The sequence below is a fragment of the Carcharodon carcharias genome, chromosome 4 (genome assembly GCF_017639515.1).
Source record: "Carcharodon carcharias isolate sCarCar2 chromosome 4, sCarCar2.pri, whole genome shotgun sequence".
Classification (NCBI taxonomy): domain Eukaryota; kingdom Metazoa; phylum Chordata; class Chondrichthyes; order Lamniformes; family Lamnidae; genus Carcharodon; species Carcharodon carcharias.
In genome coordinates this window covers 87879103-87897171 of record NC_054470.1, presented here as the reverse complement: position 1 = coordinate 87897171, position 18069 = coordinate 87879103, and the positions used below count along the sequence as shown (strand labels likewise).

The window sequence follows — 18069 nt, the reverse complement described above, 5'->3', positions numbered from 1 at the left end:
CTTGCACTGAAGGGCAGTCCTCTTCTGCACCCCTCTGGCACTGACCACCCTGGACATCTCCACCCAGGCCGGTGTGGTGAGTCGGGTGGGCCTCCTGCTCCCATACCTGGGAAAGAGGACACCTCTCCTGTCCTCCACGGCCTGGAGGAGAGTCTCCAGACAGGTATTGTTGAAGCGTGGAGCCGGTTCTTGGTTCCTTCTCAAGGTCATCTCAGTGCCCTGAATTTCTGGTACACTGAATCACTGGTTGCCTGGGTGCCTTTCAAACATGTCATCCGGACATGGCAGCAGGGCATGTGTCTTATGGCAGGAGGGGACTATTCCAGCCTGTGCCTTCTTTGCTGGTGCTGAAAGCTCTGCTATGTATTTCTAACCCCTTTCCATTCTAGATACTTCTCACTGCTGTTCTCCCAACAAGAAGCATCTTATCATTGGCCAGATTGCCAAGGTGAGGCACTAGGGTAGGTTCTTCCTTTGTGCCAAGCAAAGGAGGCCAGATGTTAGCTCACCAAATCCTGCTGTTTTGGCATACGTTATAGCTCAGCTGGCAGCACTCTTACCTCCAAGTCAGAAAGTTGCGCGTTCAAGCACCATTACAGGATTTGAGCATAAAAAAATCCAGGTTGACACGACAGTGCAGAACTGAGTGAAATGGGTCACTGTTAAAGGTGCTGTCTTTCAGTTGAGACCAGGGGTGTCAACCTTTTCATGCGAGGGGCAACATTTCAATTTTTTTCTCATTCACGGGGCCTTTGAGTAAATTTTGGAAAGGTAAGACATCAGGAACTTATGTTGCTATTATCATGGCAACAAAAAATGTGCATTTTTATGCAAAAGCTTCAAATGAGGAGACTAACTTATTGACTAACTTTTTTGTCACTATATTAAACACTGATCTCGTGAGATATCTGGCATTGTAGCCATTACACCAAGGTGGTGAGTCCTAAATGACTGAACACTGCTAAACCAATTGTCCATCACATATTTGAATTGCCTCTTATTCACTTGTGTATGCACAGCCCAACATTGTAGCTTTCTGGGGATAGATCAGATCAACTCCTCCCCAAAGCACATACTCAGGCTCTGGGATTCCCTTCCCAAACCTCTCTGCCTCTTTTAAGGCACACTCACATGCCCCGCCACCATGTCTGGGTGCCATATTTAAAAGGCACCCGGACAGTCAGTGATTCCGTGTGCCAGAGCTTCAGGGCACTGAGATGGCCTTGAGAAGGAACCAAGCACTGGCCCCACACTTCAGCAATGCCTGTATGGAGACTCTCCTCTGGGCTGTGCAGGACAGGAAGGGCATCTTCTTTCCCAGGAATGGGATCAGGAGGCCCATCCAACTCACCACATCGGCCTGAGAGATGTGGTACAGGAAAAAACAACGATAAATTTCATAATATAAAATCGTTGAAACAGTTCTCTGTAAACAACAACGGTGACTTCTCCTCCATCCTTTCCATAGCATTAGTCACTAGTTTTTCTCCATACATTCAGGTTTTCAAAGTTGAGCAACAACAGACTACACTATTGTGCCACACTGAAATCAGAGTCAGCGGAAATTTAGACACTGGGTGGTATCGTCCCAGGTTTGCACAAAGTGCTTTGGTGGGTGGGAAAAAGGACATTTTACCTGCTGGCCACAATGGCGTATTTTCACGCCGTATCGTCCCATACCTGGTGCGTCCCACCTCATTAATAACATATTCCCAGGAAACATGCCGGATTGCTGGTGGGGTGGCCTCTGATTCACCCATCATCATCACCTCAGGCCTTCAGTAATCTGGGCCCTAGCACAGATCTAGCACTCTCGAAGGGAGAAGCCGCAAGAAAGTCATGGCTGCCAAAGGGAGGAAACCTGTTGCCCCAAAATTTCTCAACGCCTCCCTTGGGCACCTACTGGATGCTGTGGAGGGTGCCACGAAGTCCTCTGCCCCCACTCTGGGTGGAGGCCAGGAAGCAAAGTAACCAATCCAGCATGAGAGGGAGTGGCAGCGGTGGGCAGCGCCAATGCCCTGCAAAAGAGGACAGTTACCCAGTGCCGAAAGAGGATGAATGATCTCCTCCTTTCCACCAGGGTAAGTCACTCTTCTCATCACTCTCAAGTCACACACTCACAAACACATCACGCATCCACAGGAACCTCACCCACTGCCAGTTCAAGGGACATCATTATTCATTGTCTCACACACACCAACACTTGCCCTGAGGGTCGTGTCCTCATTCTGTCCATGCCACCACTCAGTAACCACACATGCCAGGCATCCTTCTAATGTGGCCTAGCAAGCATCCTGCTTGCACTCTCCCAATCTGTACTCATGCAGGATAAGCTGGCACACAGCAAAAGAGAGAGGTCGCAGATTGGTGAGGAATGCACAACATCAAGGTCCTCACAGACTTTGAAAGTAGAGCCATCCAGCTGGCCGCCAACGATCTGGACCGTTCCTGTGCTGACGTTCAGGTCGGTAGTGCTCAGCTAAGTGAGGATCCAGCAATGCAACATCCATCAGACAACCATGCTGTGAGTGAGTTCCTCTGTTCCATAGTCCCCTGCCATTTACTAATTATCTCTCCTTGCTTTCGTAGGCACATCTGGGAAGCAACCGTGGGGGTCCATGACCCAGGTCCTCATCTCAAGCCCTGAAGACACCTCGAAAGAAGAATCCGATGACACCCTAATTGAAGACCCATCACAGCGTTCACCCACACCCTCCACTAATGCAGACACACACACCTCAGTGGGACTTAATTCTAGGGTAGCCTTGGGATCACAATCTGGTGAGAACATCGCACTGCCTGATTCACAGCAGGTGCAGGCAGGTACTCCCCAGGTTTCTGGCATTCAGTGGACTGCTGGAGGTCTGAAATCTGTTGAGTCTGAATCAGGTGAGGAGCTTTTGGACTCCGTCATACCTCAGTCGCTGGAGCTGCAAAGGCAAGCTTGAGAACATCAGGAAAGGACGTCCGCTGCACTCCCCAGATTGCAAGGCACAATGGAGGAGTCCGTCCACCTTCAGACTGAGGTGACAGCACCAGCAAGTCGATGTACCGAGGTCGACAGTTGTGGGATGGCAGCCACCATGGAGAACTTGGTCCAGGACATCGGCCCTGCACTGCTGGGCAGGCTGAACTCCATCACTGATGCCATAGTTGGCCTCCAACCATGTCAACAAGAGAGGGGTGCAGGGCAGCTCAATCTCAATCTAGCTTTCCCTTCTCCTGAAGGAGTCAGCCAGGGGCCCTCGGGCATCCATTGGGTAGAAGATTAGTATATGCACACCCCAGGGCCATGCACCCAGGTGACTCCGGGACTGTCTGGCCCAACCAAATCGCCTCTTCCTGTGACCCCTGCAGCTCCAGCTCCACAGGCTGAGGAAGTTTCCATTTCCACTGCCACACAGGAAGCAGGCTGGGGCCCTCCAGATCTTGGCCCTCCAGAGGACATCATAGACAACAGGGCATAGTAGCCACCAGGTTGCCTCCACCTCTGCTGTGGATATCAGGGGAGCACCAAGATGTAGCGGCAGGGTTAGGAAGGTTAAGAAGCTGTAACTCTTTTTGGAGTTAAAACAATTAAACTAAATTAACAAAATGAAGGACAAATCAAGCACAGCCCCTAATTCAGGTCAGCTTTAAAACTAAAGACAAAGTTTAAAGGAAATTAAGAAGCTGTAACTCTTTCGAGTTAAAACAATTAAACTAAATTAACAAAATTGGGATAAATCAGGCACAGCCCCCAATTCAGGTTAGCTGTAAAACCAAGAACAAAGTTTAAAGGAAACTTACAACTTTAAACCAAAATGTGATTAAAGGGGTCAATAAAACACTCAGTCCCTGCGGTGCCCACCGAGCACGGAATGCCTCGAGAGTGCTGGCAGACATGCTCCCTCTCCAAAGACACACGGCCGCGAACGTAGCCACGGAAGAGGGACAAACAATCAGGCGGGTCTCCCCCGTCGATCACCCGCTGCCTGGACCTGTTAATGGCCAACTTGGCCAGGCCCAGGAGCAGGTTCACTAGGAGGTCCTCCTCCTTCCCGACCCCCTTCCACACCGGGTGTCCATTGATCAGGAGCGTGGGGCTGAAGTGCAAACAAAACATTAATAAAAGGTTTTTCAGATAACTAAAAAGGGAGTGCAGCCTACCACACCCTATATAAGCATGGTCCACGGACTTCACAAGACCACAAAAAGGGCAGGTGTCCTGGGAGGCCGTGAACCTATGCATCCTACGATTATAAGGGACAGCTGCATGCAACACCCTCCAACCCAGGTCCTCGATAGAAAGGGGGAGGACACCTCGGTAGAGGGCCTCCCATCGGGGGCCTCCACCGCCGGACAGCAACAAGGCACGCCAGGGCGTGTCCAGGCGGCAGACAAGGGCGAGAAAATGAAAGGTGTGCAGCAGCAGTCCGTACAAAAAGCTCCTCCGCGCCGTGCCAAATGGCACAGAGGGCATGTCCCCGAGGCGGCTCATATTGCGGGGCACCAGCATCCGAGGGAGGGTTCGGGGCTTGGGGCCAATGTGGAATTCTGTCCGAACAGGGGAACGCTCATATGGAAGACCACCGCGCACCTGGGCCACCTCGAGACCTAAAATGACATCGGGTCCGAGCACGACCGTCCTTAGGTCTTGGATGGTATTGGCTGCGACCTGGACACTCACAGATGCGCGACGCGCCAACTCCTGCGGGAGCATCCAGCCCCGTCCTCCACCACCCAGCACATCCCCGATCCTGGTCACCCCTGCAGCCACAGCCCTCCTCTCCACCAACCATTGAAAAGGACAGAGGGGCATTAAGAAGCTGTAACTCTTTTCGAGTTAAAACAATTAAACCAAATTAACAAAATTGGGATAAATCAGGCACAGCCCCTAATTTAGGTCAGCTGTAAAACCAAGAACAAAGTTTAAAAGAAACTTACAAACTTTGAATTAAAATGTGATTAAAGGGGTCGATAAAGCACCCCAGTCCCCGCGGTGCCCACCGAGCACGGAAGGCCTCGAGTGTACCAGCAGACACCGCGTGCTCCCTCTCTAGGGACATCCGGCAGCGAACATAGACGCGGAAGAGGGACAAACAATTGGGCGGGACTCCCCTGTCGATCGCCCGCTGCCTGGACCTGTTAATAGCCAACTTGGCCAAGCCCAGGAGCAGGTTCACGAGGAGGTCCTCCTCCTTCCCGACCCCCTTCCGCACCGGGTGATTAAGAAGCTGTAACTCTTATTGAGTAAAACCAATTAAACCAAATTAACAAAATTGGGATAAATCAGGCACAGCCCCTAATTCAGGTCAGCTGTAAAACCAAGAACAAAGTTTAAAGAAAACTTACAAACTTTAAATCAAAATGTGATTAAAGGGGGCAACAAAACATCCCAGTCCCTGCGGTGCCCACCGGGCATGGAAGGCCTCGAGGGTGCCAGCAGACACCGCGTGCTCCCTTTCCAAGGACATCTGGCAGCAAACGTAGCCGCGGAAGAGGGACAAACAATCGGGCGGGACTCCCCCGTCGATCACCCGCTGCCTGGACCTGTTAATAGCCAACTTGGCCAGGCCCAGGAGCAGGTTCACGAGGAGGTCCTCCTCCTTCCCGACCCCCTTCCGCACCGGGTGATTAAGAAGCTGTATGTGTGTGTTTTGTGGATTTGATCTGTTCCCGGTGTCTCCCCTTCAGGCGTAAACCTTGCTGGGGTGCCCGGTTTTCTTGGGCTGCAGCACAGCCTGGATGTTGGGCAGGACCCCACGCTGGGCTGTGGTGACCCCACCCAGCAGCTTGTTGAGCTCCTCGTCATTGCGGATGGCGAGCTGCAGATGGCGGGGGATGATGCGGGTCTTCTTGTTGTCCCGGGCCACGTTGCCGGCCAGCTCGAGGATCTCGGCCGTCAGGTACTCGAGGACGGCGGCCAGGTAGACGGGGGCTCCGGCCCTGACCCACTCAGCATAGTGGCCCTTGCACAGCAGCCGGTGGATATGGTCGATGGGGAACTGGAGCCCGGCTCTGGAGGAGCGAGTCTTGGCCTTGGCGTGCCCTTTGCCTCCAGTTTTACCGTGACCAGACATCTTTGCACAGCCTGGGCATGGGTGTTAATCACTTGTACATAATGTTCACTATTGTAAATAAACTCCCAAGAATTTCTCCTTGCCTATACCTCCTTGTTATGTTGAGCAGTGATCCTGTCACTCAGATGTGAAACCTTGGTTCCTGCAAAAGATGAAGGCAGGTGTCTCAGTCCAGGCCTCTTCTCTATGCAGCATGTAACCTTCAGAATAAAGTGATCATCCAGCTTCACACTCACTGAACACATTAGTGATGCCTGCACCTCGATTTTGCTTGTCATTGTTGCCAGAATGTTGTGGGAAGGCATCACCGAGTTCCGTCATTCTCTGTGTGTTCTCAGTGCCTTTGAGGTGTGGCTGGCCCCCTGTCTCTTCAGCAACTGTGACAGTGACAGCATACGCATGAACGGGATAGGTGCTGAAGGCTGCCAAAGGATCAGATGCATTTAAAGTTTCACAGTTGCTTTTCCATAATATGACCCTGACCATAGAGCACAAGTGAGCTGCCCTCAGCCAGACAAGCACAGAGGCTATGTGAACATTTATGGTATGTCCTCACCGCATGTCATCATCATCCTCCTGGAAGCTAGTGACTATTAGGGCCTGCACTGCATCTCCTTGACATGGGCCTGAGCAATAAGGGTATGTGCACTGCCATCAGCCACACAGGAGTTATATGTTCACAGATGCAAGGTAAGTATGTCAGGACTGTCCTCACTGCATCTCACCATCGTCATCCATAAATCTTGCAGCTATGAGGGCCTCCCGAGCACCCCTGCCTCATTTGGCGAGTGCAATGACCTCATTGCCAGTATCCTCGCCTTTGAGGATCTCATCACCATCATCTCGTGCGACGTCCTCCTCATTGGAGGAGATATGCAGCTCTTCCATCTCCTTCTCAATCAGGTCCTCCCCCAATTGCAGTACCAGGTTGTGGAGCGCATAGCAAGCAATGATGATGCGCGATACCCTCTGGGGATTGTATTGCAATGCTCCACCAGACCTGTCGAGACACTGGAAACTCGTTTTCAAAATGCCTATCATTTGCTCCACTAAAGTCCAGGTCGCGGCATGAGCCTCGTTATACTGTCGCTCTGCTGCAGTCTCAGGCCGCTGCAAGGGCGTCAACAGCCACATCCTCTGTGGGTAGCCCTTGTCCCTGAGGATCCAACCCTGTAGCCTCTCTGGACCCCGGAATATGTCAGGGATCTGAGACCTGCTAAGCATGTAGAAGTCGTGGACATTCCCTTGGAATCGTGCATAGATCTGTAGGAAGCGTCTGTGGTGGTCAAACACCAGCTGAACATTCAGCTTGTGGTTGAAGTAGTTGACTGCTTGTTGCCATGGAGGTCTAAGGGCCATGTGAGTGCAGTCGATGGCATCCTGCACCTGTGGAAAACCGAAGGTCTGTGCATATCCCAGCGCTTTTGCTTCCTGGCTTTCCTGATCCCGGGCAAAATGTACAAAGATCTGTGCCTTCGCAAAGACGGTGTCCGTGATCTCCTGGATGCACTTGTGTAGGGAGGCTTGCAAAATCCTGCACAGGTCACCTGTGAAGCCCTGGAAGGAGCCATTGGCAGAAAAATTGAGCGCTGCAGTCACTTTCACAACCACTGGCAGTGGATACCCTCCATGTCCCAAATCCTGCAGCAGGTGGCATATGTGACTGACTAGTTCCCTAGATATGCACAGTCTTCGACAACACTGGTTTTCAGTCATCTGCAGGAATGACAATTGTCATCTTTAGACCCTGGGTCTAGCGAAGCGCCTACGAGTGATGGCTCCCTGTGGACCTTCAGCTACTTGTGCAGAAGCCCTGCTGCCCCTTCATCTTGAGAGAAGTGCTCCTCCCTTTGCCAAGCCAGGCACCTCCGCCACTTTCTTCTTCTTCTCTAGTCTCTGTAAGCCATGAGTATACTGCTAATTCCCAGGCTCCATGATCCTGATGTTCCCCTCCTGCAGGATCAAAGCATGCAGGAGAGTGCTGACCATCACTTGGATGGCTAATGTGTAGTGTCGCTTATTGGCTTTCCAAACTCCCACCCACCTCTTCCTCACTCCACTTGACCGACTGGAGGCAGCTTCGGCCACTGGACTGCATGCTGTGCTCTCAGCTCAGGCACAGGCATTCTCCTCACATGCACTGCAGGGCTGCACTGTTAGCTTGGACCATGAGGGATACTGGTCCAAACCTTAATAAAGACATTGCAAGAGGCTGTGAGCAAAAGGTGCCATAGCCACCTTTTGCAAGGGGATTCTACAACATGCCCAGTTGGCCAATTGCTCTGCTACCCCCTAAAACACACATTAATTTGCAATCTGCACCAAAGGGATGAAAAGTTCTGGAGCATTTGGTGGCAATTTCATGTTTTTGTGTTGCTTGACAGGGCAGAAAAGCTTCAGAGGCCTGACTCCAAGCATGCCAATGGAGCTACAGTTGAACGGTCTCACCTGTGGAAGAACACTCACTTTTGACAAGCCTTTCCAAGTGTATGGCCACATCCCTTACCTCCACCGCTTCCCAGCTTCCTCCACCTCTGGCATTTTCTTGTGTACATCCTTCAGTCTATCCTGCCTTGCACTGACTCCCCCCCACCCCACACCTCCCCCCACAGCAACCACCACCACCCCCCACCCTCAACCTCCGGCATGTACTTGAGTATTTCCTTCAGTCTGTACTGCCTTGACCCCCACACCAACGTACCAGCTTGACCCACATTGGAGACCTTGCCCCGGCACCGCACTGAAAGCCAGCCAGGAAAAAGCAACTTGCCTTGCTGGCGCCTCTTCCTTGATTTCCTATGAGCAATGTGCATGACAAGGTTTTGTGCACTCAACTCTGAGTTCCCCTCAAAATTCAAGATGCCAGGTACATCCCTTTTAAATGCAGTCACAAAGCACGCCATTCTGAAGTCATGCCGAAAAGGCGGTAAATTTGAAGTAGGGGAATGATTCCGCTAGCAGGGCTTATAATTAGATGCAAATGTATTAAAATGACGTTCCTGACGTGTGGCAGCGAGATGGGTGGAGTGGACGCTCACAAACTGGTTTCACAACGGCGTAAAGCTGACTTTTGACCTTCTCGTCATATTGTTCCCTCCCACCTGCCATGATGCCTAATGCCAACAGGGCCGTAAAACAAATAAGACAAGCATCCAGATATCGCCTAAGTGTTCTCTTATCAAACCAGCATCAGTAAAACTTTACCTAAACTCTTAACATGCTGTCATATTTTGTACAATAGAACACTTAATACATGAAAATAATGTACTACTCCATGCAATGCATATATTCCAAAGCAGTACAGAAAAAGCTTCCTTGAAGGCTCAAAGCTAAAGACACTGTAATGTGTGGGTGCCAACCCTTGTAGACCAGGAAGATTCCACATTCAAGTGCTGACTGGAAGGCCTTAGCCAGGCTGGAAGCAAGCATGTTATAATTGGCCTTATTACTCCTGACTTAGTGAGTGAAAGAAGAAATCATTTTGCACTCGATCACTGTTCAGTGACTCTTGCTGGAAAGTGCATGATGGAGGATAGCATTGGACTTGGCTGCAGACATAGCAAACACAGGTGCTCTTAGCTGTCTACCCTTGCAAGAAAGCATTATGTGTACTCCTGTACCCCAAGAAATTGTCCTTGCATTGAATTTCTTAAACACATCGCCCATCTGTGTGAAGCAGATCAGGAACTGGACCAATCGAGATCAGCTTCTGTCCAAAGTGAGAGACCAGAGACTGACAAAGCGGTTAAATGAGCCAGTCTCTGAGGAAATGAAACCATATTTTACCTGCAAATATAAATTGAATTGTCAGGATGGCATCATACTCTGGAGAGCAAGAGTAGTCATTCCTGTACCAGGCAGAGAACTGCTCCTAGCTGAGTTACACAGAGCTCATCGTGGCTTTCCTGAGATGAAAATGCTCGCCAAGAGCCTGGTGTTAGCCTGGTGTAGATGCAGATATCGAGAAGCGAGTCAAGCGCTGTCAACAGTGCCAACTGCAGCAAAAGTTGCTAGCCGCAGCCCCCGTACATCCTTGGGAATAGCCTGGCCAGCCATGGGTGCACATCCATATAAACCACGTGGGTCCACTCCTAGGCATAATGTTTTTACTTATAATTGACACACACTAAAAATGGATGGAGATTTTTGAGGTGAGGTCACCTACATCGCATGCTACTATCGAAAGGTTACGCCAATGCTTTTCGACTCATGGATTGTCCAAAGTTATTGTATCAGACAATGGAGCCATATTTAGAGGTGCTGAATTTCAGAACTTCACCAATATAAATGGCATTAAACACATCTGAACTGTGCCTTACCACCCAGCATCAAACAGGCTAGTTGAGAGGGCCGTTCAAACTTTCAAGTCACGACTAAAAAAATTGTCGGGAGGAACCTTGGGAACCAAAATCTCACGCTTCCTTCTTAGCTACCACATAACTCTGCATGCAACAACAGGACTTCCACCAGCAGAGCTGCTTATGAAGTGTCATCTCAGAACGAGACTTCTGTGTTTTTGATTATCAGGTTCACTTTGTCTGGAGAACCTACCTGTCCCTTGATATTAACACAGTAATTGGTGCTTGGAACAATATAGGCAGAAAGACCGATTAACTGAACAAACACTGGTAGTTTATTGGAACTAAGAACAGAGCACTAATACCATGTGTGCTTCTTCAATTACCTCCAGCTCTAGACTTCCAGTTAGTTCAAGAAGCCCATGCTGAGTAGCAATTGGTCAACGTGGTCAACTAACTATATTCTCTTAAAGGTACAGAGCACCCCACTTTACCACAGAGACTGAGCCTCAAATTTCTAAATTTGCCAGTGAGGGTAGAGAAGAACCAAGGTAATCAAAAAACAAGCCATGATTTGCAAAGTAGAGCCCGGAAATATATGGTAGATAAAGATGTACATGTAAGAAACTTTGGTAACAGTCCAAATTGGATTCCAGGGATTATTGTCTGCGAGACCGGACCCCTATCATACCAAATAGACACGGAAGACCGGATCGATCCTAAACACGTGGACCATGAGCAGGGAGATGCTTCCACAGTCAGTGTTGCCACCAAGGAATGTTATTCAGCCAATAAACACCGAAGTACCTGATTGACCTGTTATAGACATAACTGATGACTCCATTGAATCAGTGATAAACTGCCTGTGCCAAAAGAGGTACCCGTTATTGCAATTCCATTAGTGTCAATCCTGTAGGAGAGCCTCAGGCTATAGAGTTACACCAGTCTACCCAAAACAGAAAACCCCCTCAACGGCTTGATTTGCAACTGCTGGGTTTATGTATATAAGTGTATATTCTGAATTCATAACAAAGTGCAAATGTTATTATTTCTAAGATTTTTCATATTGTTTTCTGTTCAACTGTATAAAGTAATTTGTGTGAGGAATGTGAAACAAGGAATTAAAGAGAGAGGGGTGACGTGATCGTCGCTTTAAACCCGGTCTACTGAGTAAGGGTCATGTGAACAAAACAACCAAGCAACACTGGAAATCTCATAATGAGTGGAGTTTTCCTATGCTGGAGAGTCTTGCTAGAAGCAGGCAACTAATCCAACAGCTCTGTAAATAAAGTTCATTGTTCATTGTTCAATTAAAGAAGCCTCTCGGTAATACATTTCTACAGATCAATTAGCTCAGTTGGCTGGATGGCTGGTTTGTGATGCAGAGTGATATCAACAGCATGAGTTCAATTCCCATACCATCTTAAGTCATCCATGAAAGCCCTGCCTTCTCAACCTCGCCACTTGCCTGAAGTGTGGTGACCTTTATGTTAAACTCACCGCCAGTCATCTCTCTGATGAGACAACAGCCTATGATCCTCTGGGACTACAGCAACTTTCATTTCATTCACTCTCCACTGCCAGTACAGAAATTTATAGAGGATAGTATCAAATTTCTGAGTGTTCCCAAACCCCTCCCAGCATGCAGACAGCCTCTTTCCCCCTGCAGGCAAACACGCCTTCGCAATCTCTTCCCCACCACATCCAAACCCGCAGGCAGCTTCCCCTTCACAGCCTCTTTCCCCCACCATCCCTGCTGGCATCATCTTCGCCACCACCCTCCACCCCTGCAGGTAGCCCCTCTCTCTCAGCCTCTTCCCCACCACCCTCCACCCCTGCAGACAGGCTCTCTCTCTCAGCCTCTTCCCCACCCCTGCAGGTAGCCCCTCTCTCACAGCCTCTTCCCCATCACCCTTCACCTTGCAGACAGGCTCTCACTCGCAGCCTCTTCCCCACCACCCACCACCTCTGCAGGTAGTCCCTCTCTCACAGCCTCTTCCCCACCACCCTCCACCCCTGCAGGTAGCCCCTCTCTCGCAGCCTCTTCCCTACCACCCTCCACCACTGCAGACAGGCTCTCTCTCACAGCCTCTTCCCCACCACCCTCTACCCCTGCAGGTAGCCCCTCTCTCGCAGCCTCTTCCCCACCACCCTCCACCCCTGCAAGTAGCCCCTCTCTCGCAGCCTCTTCCCCACCACCCTCCACCCCTGCAGACAGGCTGTCACTCACAGCATCTTCCCCACCACCCTCCATCCCTGCAGACAGGCTCTTGCTTGCAGCCACTTTTCTCCCCCACCAGCATCCACCCTGCAAATAGCTGCTAAGTAGTATGTCATAAATGATCAGCTGTCCTTTTTTACTAACAGGCAGCTTGATGTTCATTCTTGATCATGCACAACTTAGAATTATCAGAAAGCAAAGCATGATTTCCTTTAAAAAATTAAAAAATTAAAGTTCAGGATTGAGATCATCAGGTTTTAAGTTACAGCCCAAAAGGAACATGAGAGAAGCAGTTTTGTTGCTGACATACAGCAGTCTGTTCCCCCCCCCCACCCCTGAAGACAGCCCCACCATCGCAGTCTCTTCCCCACCACAACCCTCCACCCGTGCAGACAGCTTCTCCCTTGAAATCTCTTCCCCCCACACCCTCTCTTCCCCACCACACCCGCCTCTGCAGGTAGCTTCCCCTTCATAGCCTCTTTCCTCTATCATCCCTGCAGGTGGCCTCTCCCCTGCAGTCTCTTCCTCACCACTCCACACCCCTGCCAACAACCTCACCCTCACACTCTCTTTCCCACCACACCCCCACCCCTGCAGACAGCCTCTCCCTCACAGTCCCTTCCTCTCCCACCACTCTCCACCCCTGCAGACAGCCTCTCTTCCCTCCTGCAGCTTCACAGTTGCCAGCTACTGCCTCTCTGTTCCTCAGGCCTCAGTTGAGAGCTGTAATTCGCCATTCTCACTGCTCGCTGATCCTCCAGTCACAGACTGTTTCGCTTCCACATTTGCTGCTGATGCTAATGAGCCTTGTGCAGCAAACACGGGAGAGAAACAGCCTATGATTAGAGGAGCAGCTCCTTGCAGAATCTGTGACTTCCACTTAGGTGCATTTGAAACACAGGCGGAGCGGATGGAAACCCTTGGTGGGCTGGACCCTGGGTCGTGGGCCGTATTTTGGAACCCTGGTTGAGGTGTTAAACTGAGGTCCTCTTAGGCGGATATAAAATACCCCATTTTGAAGAAGAACATGGAAGTTATCCCCAGTGTCCCGGCCAAGGTTGACCCCTCAACCAACACCACGAAAACAGATGGTCTGGTCATTATCACATTGCTGTTTGTGGGAGGTTGCTGTATGCAAATTGGCTGCTGCATTTCCTACATTTTACATTTGAAAAGTACTTCATTGGTTGTAAAGTGCTTTGGGATGTCTGATGTCATTACATGTGCTATAAATGTGAGTCTTTCTTTCTGAGAAGCTCTAATGGAGTTTTATTGGTCCATTATATGCTCCATCAGCTAAGAAATGGTACATTTTTAAAACTCATTCATGCAATGTGGGCGTCACTGGTTAGCCCAACATTTATTGCCCACCCCTAATTGTCCTTGAGAAGGTGGTTGTGAGCTGCCTTCTTGAACCACTGCAATCCATATGGTGTATGTACACCCACATTGCTGTCAGGGAGAGAGGTTCAGGATTTTGACACAGCAACAGTGAAGGAACGGCAATATATTTCCAAGTCAGGATGGTGAGTGGCTTGGAGGGGAACTTCCACGTCGTGCTGTTCCCATGTGTCTGTTGCCCTTGTCCTTCTAGATAGTAGTGGTCGTGAGTTTGAAAGGTGCTGCCTAAGGAGACTTGGTGAGTTTCTGCAGTGCATCTTGGAGATGGTACACACTGCTGCTACTGTGCATCGGTGGTGGAGGGAGTAAATGTTTGTAGACCTGATGCCAGTCAAGTAGGCTGCTTTGTCCTGAATGGTGTCAAGTTTCTTAAGTGTTGTTGGAGCTGCACTCATACAGGCAAATGGAGAGTTTTCCATCACACTCCTGATTTGTGCTTTGTAGATGGTGGACAGGCTTTGGGGAGTCAGGAGGAGAGCTACTCGCTGCAGGATTTCTAGCCTCTGACATGCTCTTGTAGTCACAGCATTTATACGGCTAGTTCAGTTTAGCTTCTGGTCAATAATAACCACCAGAATGTTGATAGTGGGGGATTCAGCAATGGCAATACCATTGAATGTTAAGGGGCGATGGTTAGATTCTCTCTTGTTGGAGATAATCACTGCCTGGCACTTGTGTGGCATGAATGTTACTTGCTACTTGTCAGCCCAGGTTGTCCAGGTCTTGTTACATTTAGACATGGACTGCTTCAGTATCTGAGGAGTTGCGAATGGTGAACATTGTGCAATCATCAGCGAACATCCCATTCTGACCTTATGATGGAAGGAAGGTCATTGCTCAGTGAAGGAAAAATAGATTGAAAAATATAAGACAGTTGGGAAGGGAGGGCGAAGATTGGAACTAAGGCATTTGTTGAGTGCAGCAGTTTAGAATATTTGATCATAAATATGCCACAATGAAATTTAAATGTATCATATTTAATACAACTGTAAAGTGAATCACAAAAATTTGCATGTGTAAATGTTCTGAAAGCGTGTTTAAACTGCAACTGTTAACAAGAACAAACACAGCTTTTTCGCAACTTCTCCCAACTCCATCCTGTTCCCTGATGACCTAATTCCTAAGTTCAGCACAATTTTTGAACATTGCAGATTCAGTTGAAGAATTAAACGTGTGGCTTAAAAATTATTGTGGGAGAAATGGGTTTTGATTCATGGGCACTGCCACTGGGCAAAGAGGGAGCTGTACTGTTGGGATGGTCTTCACCTGAACCATGTTAGAACCAGTGTCCTGGCGAATCAATTATCAAGTCTGTAGAGAGGGCTTTAAACTTAATAATCGGGGCTGTGGAGGGAGGGGGGTGGGGGGGGTTGCGGGGATGGTGGTGGGCAGGGATCACGTAAGGAGTGAGTTGCTAAGTTAAAGGGAAAGGAAAAGATCAGGGAAGTGATACGGACAATGATAACCAGAGTGTGACAGGAAGGGACAGAGCATACAAACTTAAGAGAGCACCAACAGATAAGCTCAGAGTTTAGAAAAATGGTAAAATAACAGAATTAAAGGCTCTGTGTCAGAACGTAAGCAGCATTTGTCACATTACAGACAGATTGGGAGCATAAATAGAAATAAATAAGTATGATCAGATAGCCATTACAGAGACTAAGGGTGGAATCATCCCAGATTTGCACTAACTGCGGTAGAGGGTGTGAAAAAAGAGGTTTTACCTGCTCGCCGCAATGGCAGGATTTTGCGCTGTCATCCCTTTCCTGGTCTCAGTAATAATGCATTCATGGGAAACATGCTGGACTGCTGGTAGGCGGGATCAGATTTGCCCGCCACATTGTAACCTCAGTGCTTCCTTGCTCCGGGCACCATATCTGAAGCATACTAGAGCGCGTGCCTACTTCATGTGTACAGGCCAGGACTGCTCCAGGCGACACATGGCCCTGAAAGCAAAAAAGAGAGCAGCCCCAGATTTAGTGCCGCCTCTCTGGGGTGCCTGCTGGATGCAGTGGAAGGCCGCCGTGATGTCCTCTACCCCTGCTGCGGCCACAGGAGGTCCACCAGAGTCACTGGGAGGCAGTGGGAGCAGTAGTCAGCGCCACCGGAGCACTGAGGAGGTCAGCCATCCCGTGCAGGAAGAGGATAAATGCTCTCTTCCGTTCCTCTAGAGTAAGTCAACCACCTCATCCTCTCAACTCACACACTCACAAACCCATCACACATCCACAGGGGTCTCATACCTCAAGGGATAACACCACTAACTCTCACACACACTCTCACATCTCCATCAGGCTCATATGCTCTAGAGCTCATGTACTCTTCCTATCGATGGCTCCGCTCACCACACAAACATTCTATGCAGTGTCATGCATCCTGCTCATGCTCCATCTGTTTTCATGCAGGAAAAGCTGGTTCACAACAGCAGGGAGAGGTCCCAGATCAGGGATGGAGTGGCCCACTTTAGGCCCCTCACTCATTTTGAGGAGAATGCCATCATGCTGACTGGTAAGGGTATGGACCGTTCCTGGGGTGACTGAGGTTGGTGTTGAACATCCATGAGAGAATCTTGTACCACATCATCCCTCTCTCAACACAACTGTGAGTGTTCTCTCTCCTGCTTTTGACTATGTTGCCATGCGCTAATTATCTCTACTTTGGTTCACAGGGAGCTCTGCCAAGCATCCGAAGCCCTCAGCCAGCCAGTCCCTCAGCTCTACCCACATCCTCCCCTCCAGCCAGGAGGACACCTCCTCCATTGAAAAGCTGGATCAAGCAGCCTGGAAAACACTTCACAGCACTTACCCACATTCTCCACCAGCGCAGAGATCTAGAGCAGGCTCAGGTTCACAATCTGGTGGTCACCGCACGTGTCCACAACAGGAGGAAGCAGGTCCAGCTGCGCTCCCCGGTGCTCAGAGGACTGCTGTGGGACAGGCATCTGTGAGGACCAAGTCAGATGACAACCCTCTGGATTCGGCCTTCCAACTCATCATGGAGAGTCCGAAGGTGGGGAGAACATCATGTAGAGCTGTTGCAAGCCTCAACAGAGTGGCACGCGAGTTGCAGGAGTGCATCTGCCTGCTCTCTGATGAAGTAGTGCCCATTTGTGCGCGTATGAAGGTCTCCATGGGAAGGACGGCGAACACCATGGAGTCTATGGTCCAGCAAAACCTGGAGCTGCACGCAGACCTGCATCCCTGAAGGTGTACTTTCCCCTCACGGAGTCAGGCCGGGACCCTCAGCCACCCAAAGGTAGGAGGAGCGGCAGCTGGACACTCCTGGTTCATCCACTCAGAAATCTCAGAGGCGGTCCGCTCCCCGTGTCCCCTTTTCCTGTGCCCCCTCAACCTCAATCTTTTGTCACTACAGAGGGATTGCTGGCCAACAAAAGGCCAGCCAAAGCAAGCCAGGGTCCTCAAGGCCTCGGCTCTCTAGAGGACGCACGCTGAATTCAACAGAGGCAACAAGGCCAACCATTGCACAGGTTGTCACCATCCCTGCTGTAGTTGTCAGGGCAGCACCTAGAAGAAGAGGTAGGCTGAGAAAAGTTTAAAAAATTCTGATCACAAGTGGTTGCATTTTGTTACATTATAATCTGAAAATATATTCACTTTCACTGCGTAATGTGTAATGTTGTCATTCAGCTTCATTGATCGGCTTCGCGAGTCCTCCCGCTGCAACCCCCACCCACTCCCCTACTAGAATTTCAGCTCCAAGCATCTGGACCGTAAGTGATTCTGGAGGGAGAAGTGTATGTGTGGCAGGGCCTTTAAGAGCCTTTTGCTAGCACTGTCCCACGTACGCAGATCCTTCCTCCATCACACTCATCGCAATGTCCAAAGCATTTTCAATGCTGCCTTCCAGGCTCTCTTTCAGTTGTACACCTGCTTCTTCGCCCACCCAGTAATCACACTCCCATGCAGCATCTGTGACTGTCAACACGAGGCTCTGCTCAATTTCAATTTCGAAAACCATGGTCGTGGTAAAGTATCTCATCAGCTCCCCCATCCTTCCCCCTCCCCCAGTCACCCATATCCCCTCCCTTCATCACTGTGGACCCACCGGCACCATTTTCCACCTCCCC

General features: G+C 49.9%; 1 protein-coding gene across 1 annotated transcript; it reads right to left on the bottom strand.

Annotated features, from left to right (window-relative positions):
• Positions 1-5672: 5672 nt before the first annotated feature.
• LOC121276762 (histone H2A-like) lies at positions 5673-6062 on the bottom strand. Its single transcript, XM_041185308.1, has one exon. The coding sequence runs from the start codon at positions 6060-6062 to the stop codon at positions 5673-5675; it is 390 nt and encodes a 129-aa protein (XP_041041242.1).
• Between the last annotated feature and the right edge of the window lie 12007 nt (positions 6063-18069).

Excerpts from the sequence above, each read along its gene's own strand:
- LOC121276762 (XM_041185308.1), bottom strand. The coding sequence starts at position 6,062 with ATGTCTGGTCACGGTAAAACTGGAGGCAAAGGGCACGCCAAGGCCAAG.